Raw genomic sequence first — 16,220 nt, 5'->3', positions numbered from 1 at the left:
ACAATTTTTTTTTTCCAGTAGGAAATTTATCCCAAGTAAAGTGGCAAGGCTTGATTTTCCTTTCATATGGATGCAAACCAAAAGCAATTTCACAGCAGAGAATGAAAGAGTCCTGAAAAACTGAATCTCTCCACAGGGTTTGTAAATTTCGGGTTTCATCCATGGAACTCAACTTGAAAGATTCTGACCACGGCAGTACACCGTGTCCAGATACACCCATTACCTTCTGCTTACCCTAAAATCCAGTAAGCTGAAGCCTATTGTAGCCTATCAAAGCTAAACACCCAGCAAATCACAGGCTAAAGCCCACAGGAGAAGGGGTCAGCCTTCTGTTGCTACAGATCTACAGAAACCAAGTCTCCCGCTGTTCCCCAAGTGGTTCAATCATCCGCAAATTTAAGTTAATTTGAAAACAAGAAACCTAGGTCCATCTGATTCTACTTCCCTAGTAACTCCAGTGTTTTACTATTTCCTTGTGACTGACAGCAAGCTACTAGCACAGTGCTTAAGTCTTATTTAAAAAAAAAATTGTTAGTACAAAGCAGCCTATTTAATTTTTGTTTTGTATTTGAACAGCAATTTCTCTATATATGTAGTAGTTTAGCACTCAGAATGGCATTTGTTCCTTAAGCTAAAGAGCTGTCAGTTGGACAGTAACACGCCAATTTTACAAGTAATTCAGAACAGCTTTTAACTAGGGTTAAAAAGGCATTTCAAATACAACACACTAGTATTATTTCCGTTCAGAAACTGAATAAGAGGAAAGAACCAAATGCTCAAAAATTAAAATTATTTTGAAATTGTATAACTAAAAAGAAATGTGTTGCTAATTCCTTTGAGAATGGATATTAGCATACAGAGTAAAGACTCACCCTAGAAAGACATAGTGCAGAAGAACACAGGAAGGTTAAAATCTCTTCTGGATTTCTGACAGGGTTAGTGGAAATCAGTTTTGTTTGGCAGTGATCTATAAGAACTTGGACATTACATTTTCCCCAATCTCTGTAAAACTGCTCTTTAACTGAGTTGGAAATAGTTAAAAATATGGTTCAAGTTGACCTACAGAAGTGCATGGGATATTCTGGTCAAAGTTTAAAACAGAATAAAAAAACCTATCCCACTTAAACAAAATCTACAGAAGAGTCTCCTCTTAATATCTAGGACATCAGAAGTTGCTCCAGACAGACTGTTTAAATCTCCATGCCCAAATGAATGGCTATTGGGCTCACAGGAGCTTTCAAGTCAGGACATGTATAAAGCTGTTCTGCTAATATTCAAATAGTCTGAACCAAATAACCCTCTAGGATAGGGCCTTGGTGACTTATTTAACTTTTTCATTTCAGCAATGAATCCAGCCGTGTGCATAAGTGAGGCACACAGGTTTTACAAACCAGCAAGATACAGTACGACATTACCTAATAAAAACTGATACTAATAACAAAAGAAATCTCTGGCCAAGGCTGAAAAAACTTTGACGCTTGGAGGTTTGGCAACTACTGCATTTGTTTGTTTGTTTTTAAACTAGTTTTTGTAATATGCAGTAATACTACTCTTAGCAAGATTGGCCATAAAAAAAGCCAGTACTGGTACAGTTATAAAACAGCACTACAGCTCTTTACACCTGTACTGTAATGTTCAGTGTTATAAAAAGACTGTGCTCTTAAGAAGCCCAGGCAGCCAGCTGCTTCATTTCATCTTCATCCTCCACTCTCTTCCTGCTTGATGCTGCAGAGAAAAGAGAGATTAACAATAACCATCAACTAATGTAAGTCAGAACCATTTTATTTGTTAGCATGACAACTTGCACAGTGCTCTTCAGTTTGAAGATCTCAGATCAATTTACTGAGTAGGAAGCTAAACATGTAATGCAGTAATGAAGCTGATGAGAGATGCAACTATTTTGCCTCATCGTAATCTCATATCCAATGTTGAGGTTAACAATATAGATCTGATGCAACTCCTACTGAAAGGCTCCCATAGAAAATACATTTAAGCTCTAAAAGCTGTCACAAAGAGCAAGCATCCACAAGAATGCTGCCAGTTCTCTCACCGCCACTTAAGCAGGCACGATTGACCTACCCTAGCTAGTTGTGCATCCTGCTACCTTTCCAAATAGTGCTGAAGAGTTCTGCATGTGCAGGTCCAGTCACCAAACAGACTCATCCCATTTTAATTGTTATTTATTAAAAGGGAGAAATAAATTCCTGAACTTACTTTGCTCAGGACATCAGTTAACTGCTGTGGTCACAGCAATAGCAATTCCCAGCTCTGTACCAGGTCCCCCACACACTCTCTCTCTCTTTTTTTCACTCAAATCTCCTATCACACATCATTCACATTCCTGAAGTAAAACCTCTCCCAAATAGGCTTCATTCACCCACCTACAAAATGCATGCCCGACAGCCCAACCTCAGGCTGTCTCCATCTGTGGGCTGTGCGTGTCAGGATTTGCATTCCTCCAAACGTCAGTGGAACATTGCTACTGGGTGCAACGCCCTTGCGTGTACCTTTACAGCAGCCAGTTGGCTCCCACCTGTAGCAGCCACCATCTTGAGAAGGGATGCAGCTGCTACCATCTTTGGGGACTAAAGCTGAGAGAAGGACACGGGAGACCAGGGGTCCAGTCCCTACTCTGCAAGTGCCACCAGATCACTGTGCGACTGGGGAAGGTCACTATGCCTTGCTCCATCTCAGTTTACTCATCTCTGAAATCAGGAGGGTAACATGCATTTCCAACTAGAAGCATTATAGAACCATCGTTCTTATTTTGCCAAGCTGTGTAACAATTAGCATCCAGGCCACAATCCCAGTTTAACATCTTAAACTGCTCCTCTGAGATTTAAGTGCTGTCTGACAAAAAAAATACATAAGAGTCTTTGAGCTGAGCTTGTCTAGGTAACCTCTTTCTGCAGCAGAACATACCATGAACAACCTGTGCCATGCGTACACTGTCCCTGCCACCAAATATTTATACTCTATTACTGGCATCAGTGCACAGCAAGTCTTTCAGCTGATAGAGGACAACAGGGACACAGTGAAAGGTGTAGTTAAAAGTTGCCTGTCTCTGGCTTAATTAAAAATGAAGAGGGCAGAACTACAGAAAAATAAGACCACTGTTTAATGTCAGGAACAAGCTTATTTTGTAGAAAGAAAGCAAACGAATGACACTATTTCCTTAAATGTGTACTTCCTGCTGCTGCCTTCATTTCTAATTAAAATACCAGTGCAAATATCAAACTACTGCCCCACAAAGCTAGATCTCTGTGATGCAAACATTTTGAATCTAGGTCTGACTCTAACTAAAAAGGACTCAAGATTTAATTGCCAAAAAGAAAAAATAAGAGAGTCTTCACAGTCCTCAGTGATCTCACTACATTTCAGTAGGATCAGTATATGTGCAAGGTCAAGTTCCTTGAATTTGTCTCCCCAAATCCACATCTAAATGCTTTCGTACAGCAAACCACAATTCCACTCTGCTTTTTCTGATAAATAGATACAAAAATAGGAAAAGAAACCTATACTACTTTAAAAGTTAAAACAGAGTTAAATACACATCTGGAACTCTCTCTTCCTCTGCTCCTACTCACAGCATGGCTTAATCATAAGAAATGTAAAATGGCAAGCAGGCAGTTTACCAGGGCGAGAAGGCAGCGATGTGGACGGAACACTTGGCAACCTGACATCTCTCATTCCCTTGTTCAATTCTTCTTGCTCCAGTTCTTCCAATTCTGCCATCAACTCATCCTAAATTCAAGGAAAACATTATTTACAAATTCATTGTCCTGACAGTGATCTCAGGCAATGACACAGTTAACCACCATGATGCAAAGCACTACTGAAAAAAAACATTTACACCTGAAAACAAATATCAAAAACCAGCATACCACAAGTATAGTTTTTACTAAATGCGGGCAATAACAATAAGCCTTAATTGAAAGTTCAAAGAAGGACGACAGAAGTTAGAAAGAGCATAAGGAATAAGATTAGAAGAAAACTGATGGCAGTGTAATACTCATTAAAAAGGTAAACACGACGGGTGGGGGTGGGAGGTCCCTCTGCTGTCCTTAGGTTTGTTGCAAATCTAGAGCCTGTACTCTTTAGCAAATTCTAATTTTAGTGTGTAATTTCTCCCATTTTAAAAAGCAAATAGCTTCCACTAGTTATAAGGTAGACTGTCATTAAAAATTATGCTTCAGCCCTATCACACAAGTCCAAGATTACATATGATTTCAAAGCAGCACTGGAATCAGAGCTGTCATCCTGGGTCCTGTTAATCACTCCTGAAGCACGTAACATTCTTGGGCTTTTAGCTGCAAAAGCTGATTTGGACAGATTATCTAATCCACGTGTATAATACTAAAAATAAAAAGGCTATACACTTTTTTAAAAAGCCAAAGACTTATTCCTTAGCTGGAGTTTCCCAAAGAAAGGAAGCTAAATACTATATATTTGTAGAGTTCACAGTGCAAATTCTAGGATATAATCTAAAAATTTCAGCATCAAGACTACACCTGATGATGTTCAATTCACAGCTGATCTCTCAAGGAAATGGGCAAGTTAGGACCCCAGGACTAACTTAGGCATTTAGCTGAAGTGCAAACATGTCTGTACTTTAAATGCCTCAGCCAGTACTGTGCTGTGAATACAAGTTTATTTTAAAAGTTAGTGCCAAAGCTGTTGTAAAGTCAATGGAAACAGAGATTTCTGAAGACCTCCAGATGGACATCTAACCATGTCCCACACCAAATTAGCCCTTATCAGCCTCTGATGAACAAGTAAATAATTAAGAGGTAGTGTCAGCCATGACAGGCTCTCAAAAAAAAAAAAAAAAAAAAAGAGGTAAAGGAAACCATGAACATGATCCCTACACCTTTAACATAATACTGCAATGGCTAGAACATTTGCTCTTAAAGTGGGAGACTCAAGCTGTAAATTCCTCTCATCCTCAAGCATGGATTTAACTTCTATTTCCCACATCTCAGGAATTGCTCTACAACCAGGCTGTGGAGTACTGCAATAGCTACAACAAATTCCCTTTCTCCTCTTGAACCCCAGCCAAAAAAAAGAGAACAAAGGGAAGTTATTATGTGAACTCTCAGATTCCAGGCTTCGTCCACTGGAACGTGTATTTCGTATTCGATTATCAGAAACAGACCTCCAAGCAAGGATCACCCCTCCCTGTGAGCATTCTTACTCGGGTAGGACAGAGGTTTTTTGCATGTTTCATCACATATACTGTGTCAACCCAGGGAGAAAGAACCCTTATGTTTTTGTGTCTATTTGGAGCAGTAAAAATTACATGCTTCTATGATCTCCTTACACCCATGGCATACATGTGAAGAGGAAATCCAAGTGGGTAGTCAAAATGTTCTCCAAACAAAGAAAACTAAGTATCATCCTCCAACACAAATCACCTCATAACCCAGCAATTAAGTCATTGATTCTAGTGCTCTTAAGCTGAAGTTGCCTGCAAACTAGGTTTTCCAGTTACTGGACAAGTGCTATAAGTATTAGGCTCCTATGCAAAGGCAGGTGCTGGTATGATGCCCCGTGTGACAGTGGCTTACTTTCCCAGTAGAGCAAACATGCCCATTGACTTAGACTAGCATCTCTTAGGAACTTCCAGATCAATCTACAACATGCCTACCAAATCTAGAGTCCTAAAAGTTAAGCACTGATGAAATGGGAAGTGACACTGTACAGCTGTTCGGAATGGCAGGAGGTTTTTCAGTTGTTTGAAGACCAGTTTACACAGGCCAAATCCCATTCCTTAATGCCAGCACTGATTAAATGTATCTTGAAAAGCCTATTTACATTCAAAGTGGAAAAACAGGAAAGCAGATAATGGGAAGAAAATACAAAGAATCATTACAATTTTCAACAAATTATAACTGTTGAATGAAAACTCCCCTCCCCCTCAGTCAAGCAAATACAATATAGCGTATGTATTTTCCTTTGCTGTCTATTTGGGCAGGTAGGAGTTAATTAGTCAGGGAGAGAGTGAATTGGATGATTCTTTAGGGTATTCTTCGAATGATCCCCAGTGCTTAACCATTTTAAAACATAGTTAAAAACCAAAACCAAACTGGTTCTGATACTGAGCCTGATCCCCAGCTCTGCATTCCACAGATTGCAGGAATTTTGAGTATATCTGACCCCTGAGTCCTCAGTCAGGGTTGGATCAGAAATAAGTCATGTCCTGCTTAAATATACAAAATGAAGTCCAGAGACACTGCCTGAAAGCTACTGCAACAAATTTTCACACGGTCCTAAGTGCCTTGCAGGTGTTTCAGAAGAAAAGAGCTCAAGGAAGAAACCATATTGCCTCCAACGGGAATTACTTCTACCCAATGGATCTACTTCTGTAGAACATCTGGAAAACAGGGAAAGGAACTGCACCTCAAGCACTAAAAAAAAAAAAGACCTTAAAAAAAAAAAAGTGGTCTAAATATTCAAAATTGTGAACAGCAACCTGTTCACGGCATAGGAACATGCACTTAGTCAAATGGATGTCTATTTAGAGCACAAAAAATTATATGTTTATGTCCACTTAGAGCAGTACAAATTACATGTTTTAGTGACCTCCTCCTTCCATGGTACAAATGAGAATAACAGCTACAAGACTGCAATGAAAATTGTCTTTAAAAAATTTATATCTTAGTAAAAATATTTTTATATTTTACATATATAGATTTTTCATTATATTATATATTATTACTTATATATATTTTATATATATATATATATTATTTATATATTTATATATATATGTGTGTGTGTGTACATAAAAAAATATAAACACATCCTAGACAGGGTAAGCTAAAACCAAGAAATTTCACATTCACACCATTTGAGAAACAAGCCACTGCAGAACAAAATAACTATGGAGTCACTTAACAGCTAAAACTCACAGGCTTTACTGAAGTACTAACCTCATCAAACTCATCACCAAAGGCAGCTCGGTTTGAGATAGCATCTGAAATTTCCTGGGCAACATCTTGCTGTTCAGTTATATCTTGCATCAAATCATCAATTTTGTTCAAGTCCCTGTCAAGATAACATGGAAACATTTTTTACACATACATCACTCAAATCCTACAGAAGAGACTCAGAGAAACTTGAACAGATTCTATTTTAGAATCATAGAATCATAGAACGGTTAGGGTTGGAAGGGACCTTCAAAGGTCATCTAGTCCAACCACCCTGCAAGGAGCAGGGACATCCCCAACTAGATCAGGTTGCTCAGAGCCTCATTTCTTTCTATGCCCATGCCTGTATAGACAGCAGAACTCCCAGGGAATAATGTCCCTCACCTATACCTTAATTGTTTCCTGGCAAGCCTTTGTGTATTTTAGCCAGTCCAATTTGTTCCACTTTGGGATTATAACAAAAGTCAAAATGCAGCAACCTGTGTCTGCCACCTTCTCTGTGCTTCTCATACCTTTACGAGCCAACAGCCACAATCCCTAGAAGATCCCATCTCCTTCCCAATGTCAGCATCTTCATAGACTGATCTTTTTTGATGTTAAGCTTTCACCAGAACTGGGAGAACTTAACGGGACTATGCCCCCTTTAAAAGCTTCCCCTTATTGTTAACTTCAATATTGTTTCAGTTCCTGTTTACTTCTCACAGAACAACCTTTCGGATTTGACTCTGTTTATTCAGGCAGAAAAATGCCTCATGAAATAATATCAGGCATATAAAAATACTACATGCACAAAAAAAACCCTACCGTCTCTTTTATTCAGGTCTAATTAGTACTTTGAATCACACAGTCCAGTTTATGGACTATGAGGAAAAGAGTCCACTTAGCTTCTTCAACTAAGTTTTCTTCTGGAAAAAACAAGGGCAGAGGCCAGTCTCTACCGCCAAGGCAGACTTAAAAGAACAGGTACCACGTGGATCTCTCTAGTTAGGACTTCCTCCTAGACTTGCTGTTAAGAAAATATATTTTTTTTTCCAAAAATAACATTCCTGACATTAAAGCCTGAGCCCAAAATGAAGTCAAAACTGCCTGACTTGATACAATAGACTGTAGTGATAAAACAGTTTGAAAGTGGTTAGTAAGCTTAACTTGAAACCTATTAGAAAGCACTTACATATTTTCATGCACTTTTTTCATGGCTTGTGCAGCATAACCCATATTCTTCAGCACTTCTGTGTTGGTGTGGGAATTCTCCAGTGCCTCTCTCTGGAACTCAATGGTCGAAAGTGTCCCATCAATTTGACTCAACTGTTTCTCATATCTCTTTTTTCTCTTCAGTGCTTGTAAGGCAGCTGGAAAGCAAAGAGGAAAAGTGCACTTTGTATTTATATAGCAAAATGCAAGGAACAGCAGTTCAGCACCAAGCCAACCTGCAGAATTTATAATGCTCACTCTCCTACCTTACTAGTAGGGAGACAAACTTTGACCACACCAGATCAGCAGTCTGTTTATCACCAACATGCTGTTGCATGAACATGCTGGGAAGCCTCTTTCAGATTAACTCATTTTAGCACCACAGGGAAGAGCAGCTTCTTCCTCCACTGCGGGAGATCTTGAACTCCATCCTGTGCACAGAGGCAAAGCAAGGAAGATGGGGAGGAAAAAGAAAAATGTCAGAGAGAAGTCAGAAAGGAGGAAACAGGGCAAAGAAAGAAAAGAAGAGGTTGCAAAACATAAGTAAAAGCTAAGGAAGACAGAGTAAGAAGATCTACATGAAAACCACACTTCCAACAATGCTGCTTTCTAAACTTTTTATCAACAGCAGAAACTCTTAAGTGCAATGGAAAGTCCAAACAGCCTAACCAAGCAGCTGGGTTAGATCACAGGAGGACTCATATTTCTTGTCTTTCAGCTGTATCTACTCCTTACAATCACTTAGGAGCATAATCTTTAAACCTTAGAACCTGAAAACACAAGAACTTTGTAGACATGGCCACAGCTATTCCCCATTACTGTTGTAAATCATTGAGATTAGTCTTTTCTATTTGCTAAGTTATGAGTAGCATACTTTGCTCAGAGTAAATAATTACCAGAATAAATGCACGTGACAAGCAAGAGGAGAAAAGCGCTTTCTCTTGGCCTCTGGGTGTGGAACACACAATCTTGCCACGAGCATTTCCTGACCACTGTCCTTTCCAAACTACACATGTACCAGGCAAGAAAAAAACCACATAAAACCAAAAGAGACGAAGTTAACCCCCTTGCTTTTTCAATGCTGTTAATACCCATGTCCTTTCCCTTATCTCTTACATTTAATTTTTAAATGAGGTTCAGAGCCAGTAGGTAACAGCAGCTCTGCAGCCCCTCAAACACCCGACAGCAGCAATAGCTGCAATAACATGAACCTTGGGGGTACACAATAACATGTACCATGGGGGTACACAACTTCTCAAATGAAGTTAGGATCTCTCTAAGGAGGGGGGTATGTAACAACACCCTAAAAAAATTGAGTGATTCAAATGCTTGAATCAACATGGTCAAAATTGCTCATCATTATCTGTGCAAGGACAAGTGTTCACACAGGCTAAGATACACAATGCCTTCTAGCACCTGCAGCAAAATGTTTCAGGACAGCGAACAGCAATCACAACAGATTAATTACAGTACTCAAATTCAAAATTTTGCCAGATTTTAAGGGATGGTCCATCTTCTGAAAAAGATGCATGAAACCCAGATGATGTTAAGCAAATGGCAAATGTGAGAACTGTAAAACATTCACTGCCAATTCTAAAATACATCAGTTTGACTTAATGCCAAATAATCTTTTTACCTAGTTATTATTTCCCTACTTATTTATGCTTATTATTGGCAGCATTAGACACTAGCCATTCCCTCAGCTTCAGCTGAATCAAAATTTGATCCCGGATTCTTATGTTAGAAAGCCAGAGATTCCAGGTAAATTTAATGGTCTGAAATTGCACGTAACACCAGCTGTGCCAGAGAAGACTCTAAAGCCCTGTGGACTGAGGAGCACCAACTGGCCGATGCAGAAAGGCCTCATCTGGAGTAAGCGGCTACCACAGGGAAATACTTCCAGTCAGTGTTTTTCAGAAATGGGACTCTGTAATGGTGCTGTTGTTATTTACTGCTCTGAAAATGCATTTCCTCAGTTACAGACAAAGCAGGTGTTTTCAAAATCCTGTATGAAGATTTAATTAAACCACACCGAAATTAAGAAACCACAGAAGCAGCTAGACTCTGTGTGACTTCACCTATTCATGAACAGCTTTTCCTAATTATTGTAGTGCAACATATAATCTTTATTCATTCTCTTTAGTTTTACCCATGACTTAGAGAACAAAGCACTTAATAGAAAATCAAGCCATACTCCCTCCTTACCAACCAAGGCATAATTCCCACACCACACTATATGATTCTTCTCATTTTTATTAAATTAATGTCTTCACTGCACAATGTTTTGTAATAGTAGCTCTGATAGCTAAGACATGAGAACTTCCTTGTTACATGAAATCTGTTTTTCTGTGGTTTACAGATTATCATGAACTTTAAGTGCTTTTCTACTGTGCATACAAGAATTTTAAAATTTGTGTGCGACTCTTACACAAAGAAGATTGACATGCTTCACAGAAATGCTACTTCATTATACTAAACAAACTGAAGAACACATCTATCAAAAAATAAATAAATCTAGCAGAGAACACAAACTCACTTCACTGAAGGTCTAAGTGTGGCACTGAAAGAGACTGTTGCCCATTCCAAAGATTTCAAAGAAGGAAGACAGCCTAGGGAGGAAGAGTCTAAGCAGATGCAGAGTCTCAGAAAGCAAGAGTAATTAATACCAATTCAACCAGGAAGAGGTGGAGGTCTTCCCTAGGAAAAAAGCAAACTCATACACTGTAGTGCTCCAACGAAGCCAATTCAACTCCTGCATTTTGTAACGAAGTGGTTAGCAGTTAGCTGGGCTTCAGCACATTTCCTGTGCTCTATTTCTGAATCCAGCAAGTAGGATACAGCTCATACATTAGGAACCACTGCTTTTAATCTGGGATTTTATTTTATTTTCAAGATAAGTGGCTGGAACAACAATAGACTATTATGTCCGTTTAAGTATGCATATTAAAGAACTACTGTTATTAACATACAAAGTTATGCTTTTCCAATATCACTACTATGCTAATACTTTATTAAGGAAGCAGAAATGGCCAGCTGGGCAATAGCAATCCTGGCCACATTGAACATCCAGGTTTCTAAAGGAAAGCACAAAGTAGTAACAGAGTCATGGCACCCTCCTCATGCTTTCATGACGGATTAGAACAAAAAGAGACATTACAGTGATACAACACCTTTCCCTATCAAGCCCACTACCAACACCTCAGTACAGGAACTACTGATGATCTCATCTTCTGAAGTAGAAATAAAAGCACTGTCTAGCAATCCTTAGAACTCTCAGGGGGAAACTGGTGAAAAAGGAAAATAGTGTTTCTTCAGAAGATATAACACCACTGTGAAAATACTGGATCTCATTCTTGGATACAGTTCACAAACATCTACCTCAGTCCTGCAAGGGACAAACGGATTACAACTCCTGACCTCCCTTACACCAGGGTCAACCAAAAGAAAATCTGCTGAGGCCATAAAAATCATACCACCTTAAGTAAGCTCATTATCAGCACTCATAAGCTTTAAAACCTTATGCGGCTTCCCTCACACAGTTACAACTGAGGCACTAATTCAAGAACAATAACACACTTGACTCATTACAACCACTCCAGTTCATGGCAAGGCATTTGAGATGTGATCATGAAGATCAGAGAACAATAGCAGCAACTCACAGAACAAAGTCACGCTAAAAGCTTCCTCGTATCTCCCCACCATAAACCCTCAGTCCCAGCCTGTCATACACCCTGTCATAGGTAAGATGGCCCTGTCCATGTTAACATGCAACCACTATGTTGTTGTTTGGTTTCAATAGCATTCTGGTTACAACTAACTCATTGAAAAGGAATGCTACACGGCTACATAAGCCCTGCCCAAATGTACCACACAACATATTTAGCAGCACCTACTTGTAAAAGCCTACCTGTTTTTCCAACTTTCCCTACAGGTTTTGTCCTCAGTAGTACTACATGGGTCTGTAGTAGTACCATGGTTACGATTTAATCCTATTCTGGATGGCTTCTTTTAACTTAACTCTCTTCATATAGCTATTTTTAAAGGATCTGTGAAAGATTCCAGGCTGAAAAAACACTCATTCATGTGTATATTATTTTCACAGGCACACTTCAGAAAACACATTTCCTTTTAAACAGAATTCTCAAATACTCAGTATCACTTTCTGTCCTTTAAATTTTCCTGTATGACCTTCAAAATACTGAAGATGAAAGGCCAGTCTGCAGCTGCGCACTGGCTGAAACTGAGATAGCCCCAAAAATACAGCACGAGACACTAAAAAAAAATCTGGAGTTTGTATCTGTGATGGTGAGAGATGAAAAAGCAGTACTAACCATGAAAAGAAATATTACTTATCATGGCATAACCTCTGCAGGAGGAATTCCAACACACATCTCTGTTCCAAAAACCCTCAAGTGGTCTAGGTACAGTAAGATATCAATGGGAAATGCTGGAGACATCACCCTAAAAGTGTAGCTAATGGCAGATGAGATACAGGAACTGCAGACATACTCACTTCATAAAGGAGAAGCCAAAAATATTTAAGTGATGTTTCACATCTATTTGCATAGCTAACGTGTTATGGCTTTTAAATCAAGTTAAGCCTACTGATGTCACATGAACCCATTCAAGAATCATCTGAACTCATGGAAAATTGCCAGTGCTTGAATCTGCTCACTCTTGAGTCAGTATAACTGACTCAGACCCGTGCCTAAAAAACAAATGAGGTCACACTAATTTGGTGCATTTTCTATACCTAGATACATCTTGCTTTAGTCTTGGATGCTCTTGTTTTAGTTTCCACAGGTTTCTCTGCAGATGCAGTTCAGAAAAAAAACTACATAAAAAAATCACCTGTGAGGTCCCTTTGAAACATTCATCTTAACAAGGCAATGCAGATTAACACTTCTATTCTCTCATTTGCATGTACATTTACATAATGCTACAATAGATGTTGGTTAGCCCAGATTTCCTCCAAGCTGTACAGTATAATAAGCTGCTATATGTAGATCAACATCAATAAAACTGCAAAGCGATTCACATATCAAATGAAGGGGTATTCTTGGGGATTTAAGTTCACTTACTAGCTTGCTAATTCAAGGACTTCGGCACAGCAAGGTTAGTTTCTCTTGTTTCTCCTCTGTTGTTACACTGTCCCATTTTGGCTTTAGAACCATTTTTGGCATGAAAAAAATCCCACTCTGAACTTCTTGCCCTACTCTTGTCTCTTTATTGTCCTTAAGTATAGGTTCCTGAGCAAATGACAAGATAAAAAGGAGTTATTTTTAACTACAATCAGCTCAACAATCCAGTTTGCAGCATGACTCCACAAACACTGTCATAGGTAAAACTAGGAGAATTGCATACTGAGCACAGCAGTGGAAACAAAAATCTGGGAGAAAAGCTTCATATGTCAAATGTTGCCTGCTTGAAGCACAAGGCCATAGTTTGACGAAGACCTGGAACCAGAATCAACTAGCCCAGTTAAAGGAGAAGCAGATCCACCTTCTCCCAACAAGTACTCATTCCTGCTTGCGCACCAACCCTCTCCTTCAAAGGTGCCCAAGTGCTTGTGCAGTTGTGGAGTCAACTGAGTAAGTGTAACTTAACCTAAAAATTGAAAAAATAACCCAGCCAAAAAACTCACAACATTTTACAGTCACATCCAGCTTTCTGAGACACACCCTTCAGGGAGCTCGGCCAAAGAAAGGAAGGGAGCAGCACAGAGGCAGGAGCAAGGCAGGAAGCATTCCTTCTTCCTGCAGCCATGCCAGCTTAAAGTCCAGGCTTGGGATGAAGTTCCAGAGCAACGTGTCTGGAATCTAGACAGGAATTGCTACAGTCATAGGAGCTGGCCTGTTTTCTTGCATCAGCCCCATCACTCGGGCAACTGCACAGTGAACCCATCCTGGGAACTACCTGGTCCCTTTGTCCCACAGCAAATTAGTTTTCAGATGGATCATCTTCCTGAACTAGCTCACTGCGCCAGCACACAGGTGCCAGTACCTGCACAAGGGGACAAGATAGACACTCTGGCTGAAGCCAGTGGAGTATAAAAACTGGGACTGGGACAACCATGACAGCTGCCGTGCTCTGCAGAGCAGCAGGCTCAGCTGAGCTGCTGAACTGGCTTTACTCCCTCCGTCTGTTTATGCCTTCAATCAGTCACATCTCAACCAATGCTTTTAAATCCTTTCTAAACCAATGCTTTTTGCTAATGATTATTAAATGATAAAGTATGACGAATACATTAAAGGGCTAACCAAAACACTTTTAACACACAACTCCTCAGAAGTTCTAAGTTACATGGCATTGACTTTTTAAGTTATCCAGCAACAGAACGAGCAGGTGAAAGAGCTACTTTCTCGTTACACCACAAATCTTTAATTTGAAATGTTTGGCTTCTGTTTTGAAGTATTTAAGGAAAAATACAGCTCAGTGTAGACAAATAGGACTCCAGGTGACTTTAGGAAGTAATTGACTTGTTTCTCAAAGGCCTGTATATCCCAAAGACATTGGCTACCGTCATTAGCTTCCCCGAGATGACATCAGTATAAGCAGCATCCAGACCTCATTATCCCTTAGTATCCACTCCTTTGCAATTAACAGCAGCACTGATCAGTAGTCACTAATGCTCTGAGCTATCATTCATTTTTTTGTGATACCTCGTACTTCCTAAGTGATTTGAGGGAAATCATTGAATCACTTTATTCCTCAGCTGCCAGTAGTATATTCTCCAGCCCTCACAGTGGGGATCATGTGAGCTCATCCACGGATATACAGGAGATCCTCACATGCTTCAGCTCCTCTGCTATCCGCACAGCCGATACTCCACACCCAAGCCATGATCCTCACCCCATACTGAACGGGGCTTTGCAGCACCACTTACCCAGCTGATACCTGCTTCATCTGCAGTGCAACGCATGAACAAAAGTATCGCACAGGGAACCACAGACACTAGTGAGGAATAAGGTGTCACAGAATCATAGAATGGTTTGGGTTGGAAGGGACCTTCAAAGGTCATCTGGTCCAATCCCCCTGCAAGGAGCAGGGACATCTCCAACTAGATCAGGTTGCTCAGAGCCCCGTCCAACCTGGCCTTGAAAGTTTCCAGGGATGGGGCATCCACCGCCTCTCTGGGCAACCTGTTCCAGTGTTCCACCACCCTCACTGTAAAACATTTTTTCCTAGTGTCCATCATCAGCCCACCGGAACGAATCCGCAGCGCATTAAACGCCAACAGTTGCCAAGGCCCCAAAGCCACCATCGCGTACCAGCGCGCACGCAGCGTGGTGACGCCCGCTCGGAGTCCACGGCCGGATCACGAACACACCGTGAACCCGCCGAGCCAACACACCGACCCCGCAGCAGCCTCTGCCAGATCCCGAGACCCCTCCTCTTCTAAACAGAGCCCCGTACCGGGAGGCGTTGGGACCCGGGGATTCAAAGCCTCGCAAACAGCCGGGCCCGGGCCAGCACTCACCTCGTTTGTTCCTGGTGCCGTGCTGCCGGGCTGCCGCCAGCTCCCGCTCGATCCTCGTCTCCAGGTATTCCTGCTTCTTGCTGAGCATCTCCTCCGTCTCCCGCAGCCGGGCCAGCGCCTCCTGCGGCGAGGGCCCCCCGCGGCCCTTGGAGGCGGCCGAGCCGCCCCCCTTGAAGAACTTGGAAATCTTGCTCATGGCGACGGCAGCAGCGACCCCGGCTCGGCACCCGCCGGCGGAAGGGTCTACCCGGCCCGCAGCAGCCTCCCCGCCCCGCACACGCCGTCACGGCACTTCCTGGGCCTGCGGGCGGCGGCACCGCACCTGGCGGCGGGGCGGGCCCCGGCCCGGCCCGGCCCAGGGGCGGCTCCGGAAAGGCCGAACGGCCGCTGCCCGCCGCACGCGTGCCCCTCGCCCAGCCCCGGGCGGGCAGGGGTGCCCGCCGCGCTGGCCCCCCATTTTCTGTCACCGCAGGAAGGTGCCTTTTGAGGGGGGCTGCAGACCGCGGCGGCCCGCGCCCGGCGGGGGGGGTAACGCGGGCGGAGCGGGCACGGCGCCAGCCACCGGTCACGGCCCTTAACGCGCTGCCGGGGGACGCTCGCGCACAGCGACGCGCGCGAGA

The 16,220-nt window shown here is 41.7% G+C and overlaps 1 protein-coding gene across 1 annotated transcript; it reads right to left on the bottom strand.

Annotated features, from left to right (window-relative positions):
- CHMP4C (charged multivesicular body protein 4C) lies at nucleotides 1-15,864 on the bottom strand. Its single transcript, XM_086740969.1, has 5 exons — nucleotides 15,601-15,864; nucleotides 8,101-8,278; nucleotides 6,933-7,047; nucleotides 3,636-3,744; nucleotides 1-1,725 (listed from the first exon to the last, which is right to left on the bottom strand). Exons 1-5 carry the CDS (start codon nucleotides 15,794-15,796, stop codon nucleotides 1,661-1,663), a joined length of 663 nt encoding a protein of 220 aa, XP_086597095.1. The 5' UTR covers nucleotides 15,797-15,864; the 3' UTR covers nucleotides 1-1,660.
- Nucleotides 15,865-16,220: the final 356 nt, after the last annotated feature.

The sequence above is a fragment of the Chlamydotis macqueenii genome, chromosome 2, assembly GCF_036417535.1.
Source record: "Chlamydotis macqueenii isolate bChlMac1 chromosome 2, bChlMac1.mat, whole genome shotgun sequence".
NCBI lineage: Eukaryota > Metazoa > Chordata > Aves > Otidiformes > Otididae > Chlamydotis > Chlamydotis macqueenii.
The sequence above is the reverse complement of the archived record's forward strand: the minus strand, read 5'-3'. Positions and strand labels throughout refer to the sequence as shown.

What these genes read in the sequence shown, in the direction of transcription:
- CHMP4C (XM_086740969.1), bottom strand. Translation starts at nt 15,796, where the DNA reads ATGAGCAAGATTTCCAAGTTCTTCAAGGGGGGCGGCTCGGCCGCCTCC. An exon ending in CGGCACCAGGAACAAACGAG is followed by an intron (nt 8,279 to 15,600) that starts GTGAGTGCTGGC and finishes TTTGCTTTCCAG; the next exon opens with CTGCCTTACAAGCACTGAAG. An exon ending in TTGGTGATGAGTTTGATGAG is followed by an intron (nt 3,745 to 6,932) that starts GTTAGTACTTCA and finishes CCTTGAATTTAG; the next exon opens with GATGAGTTGATGGCAGAATT.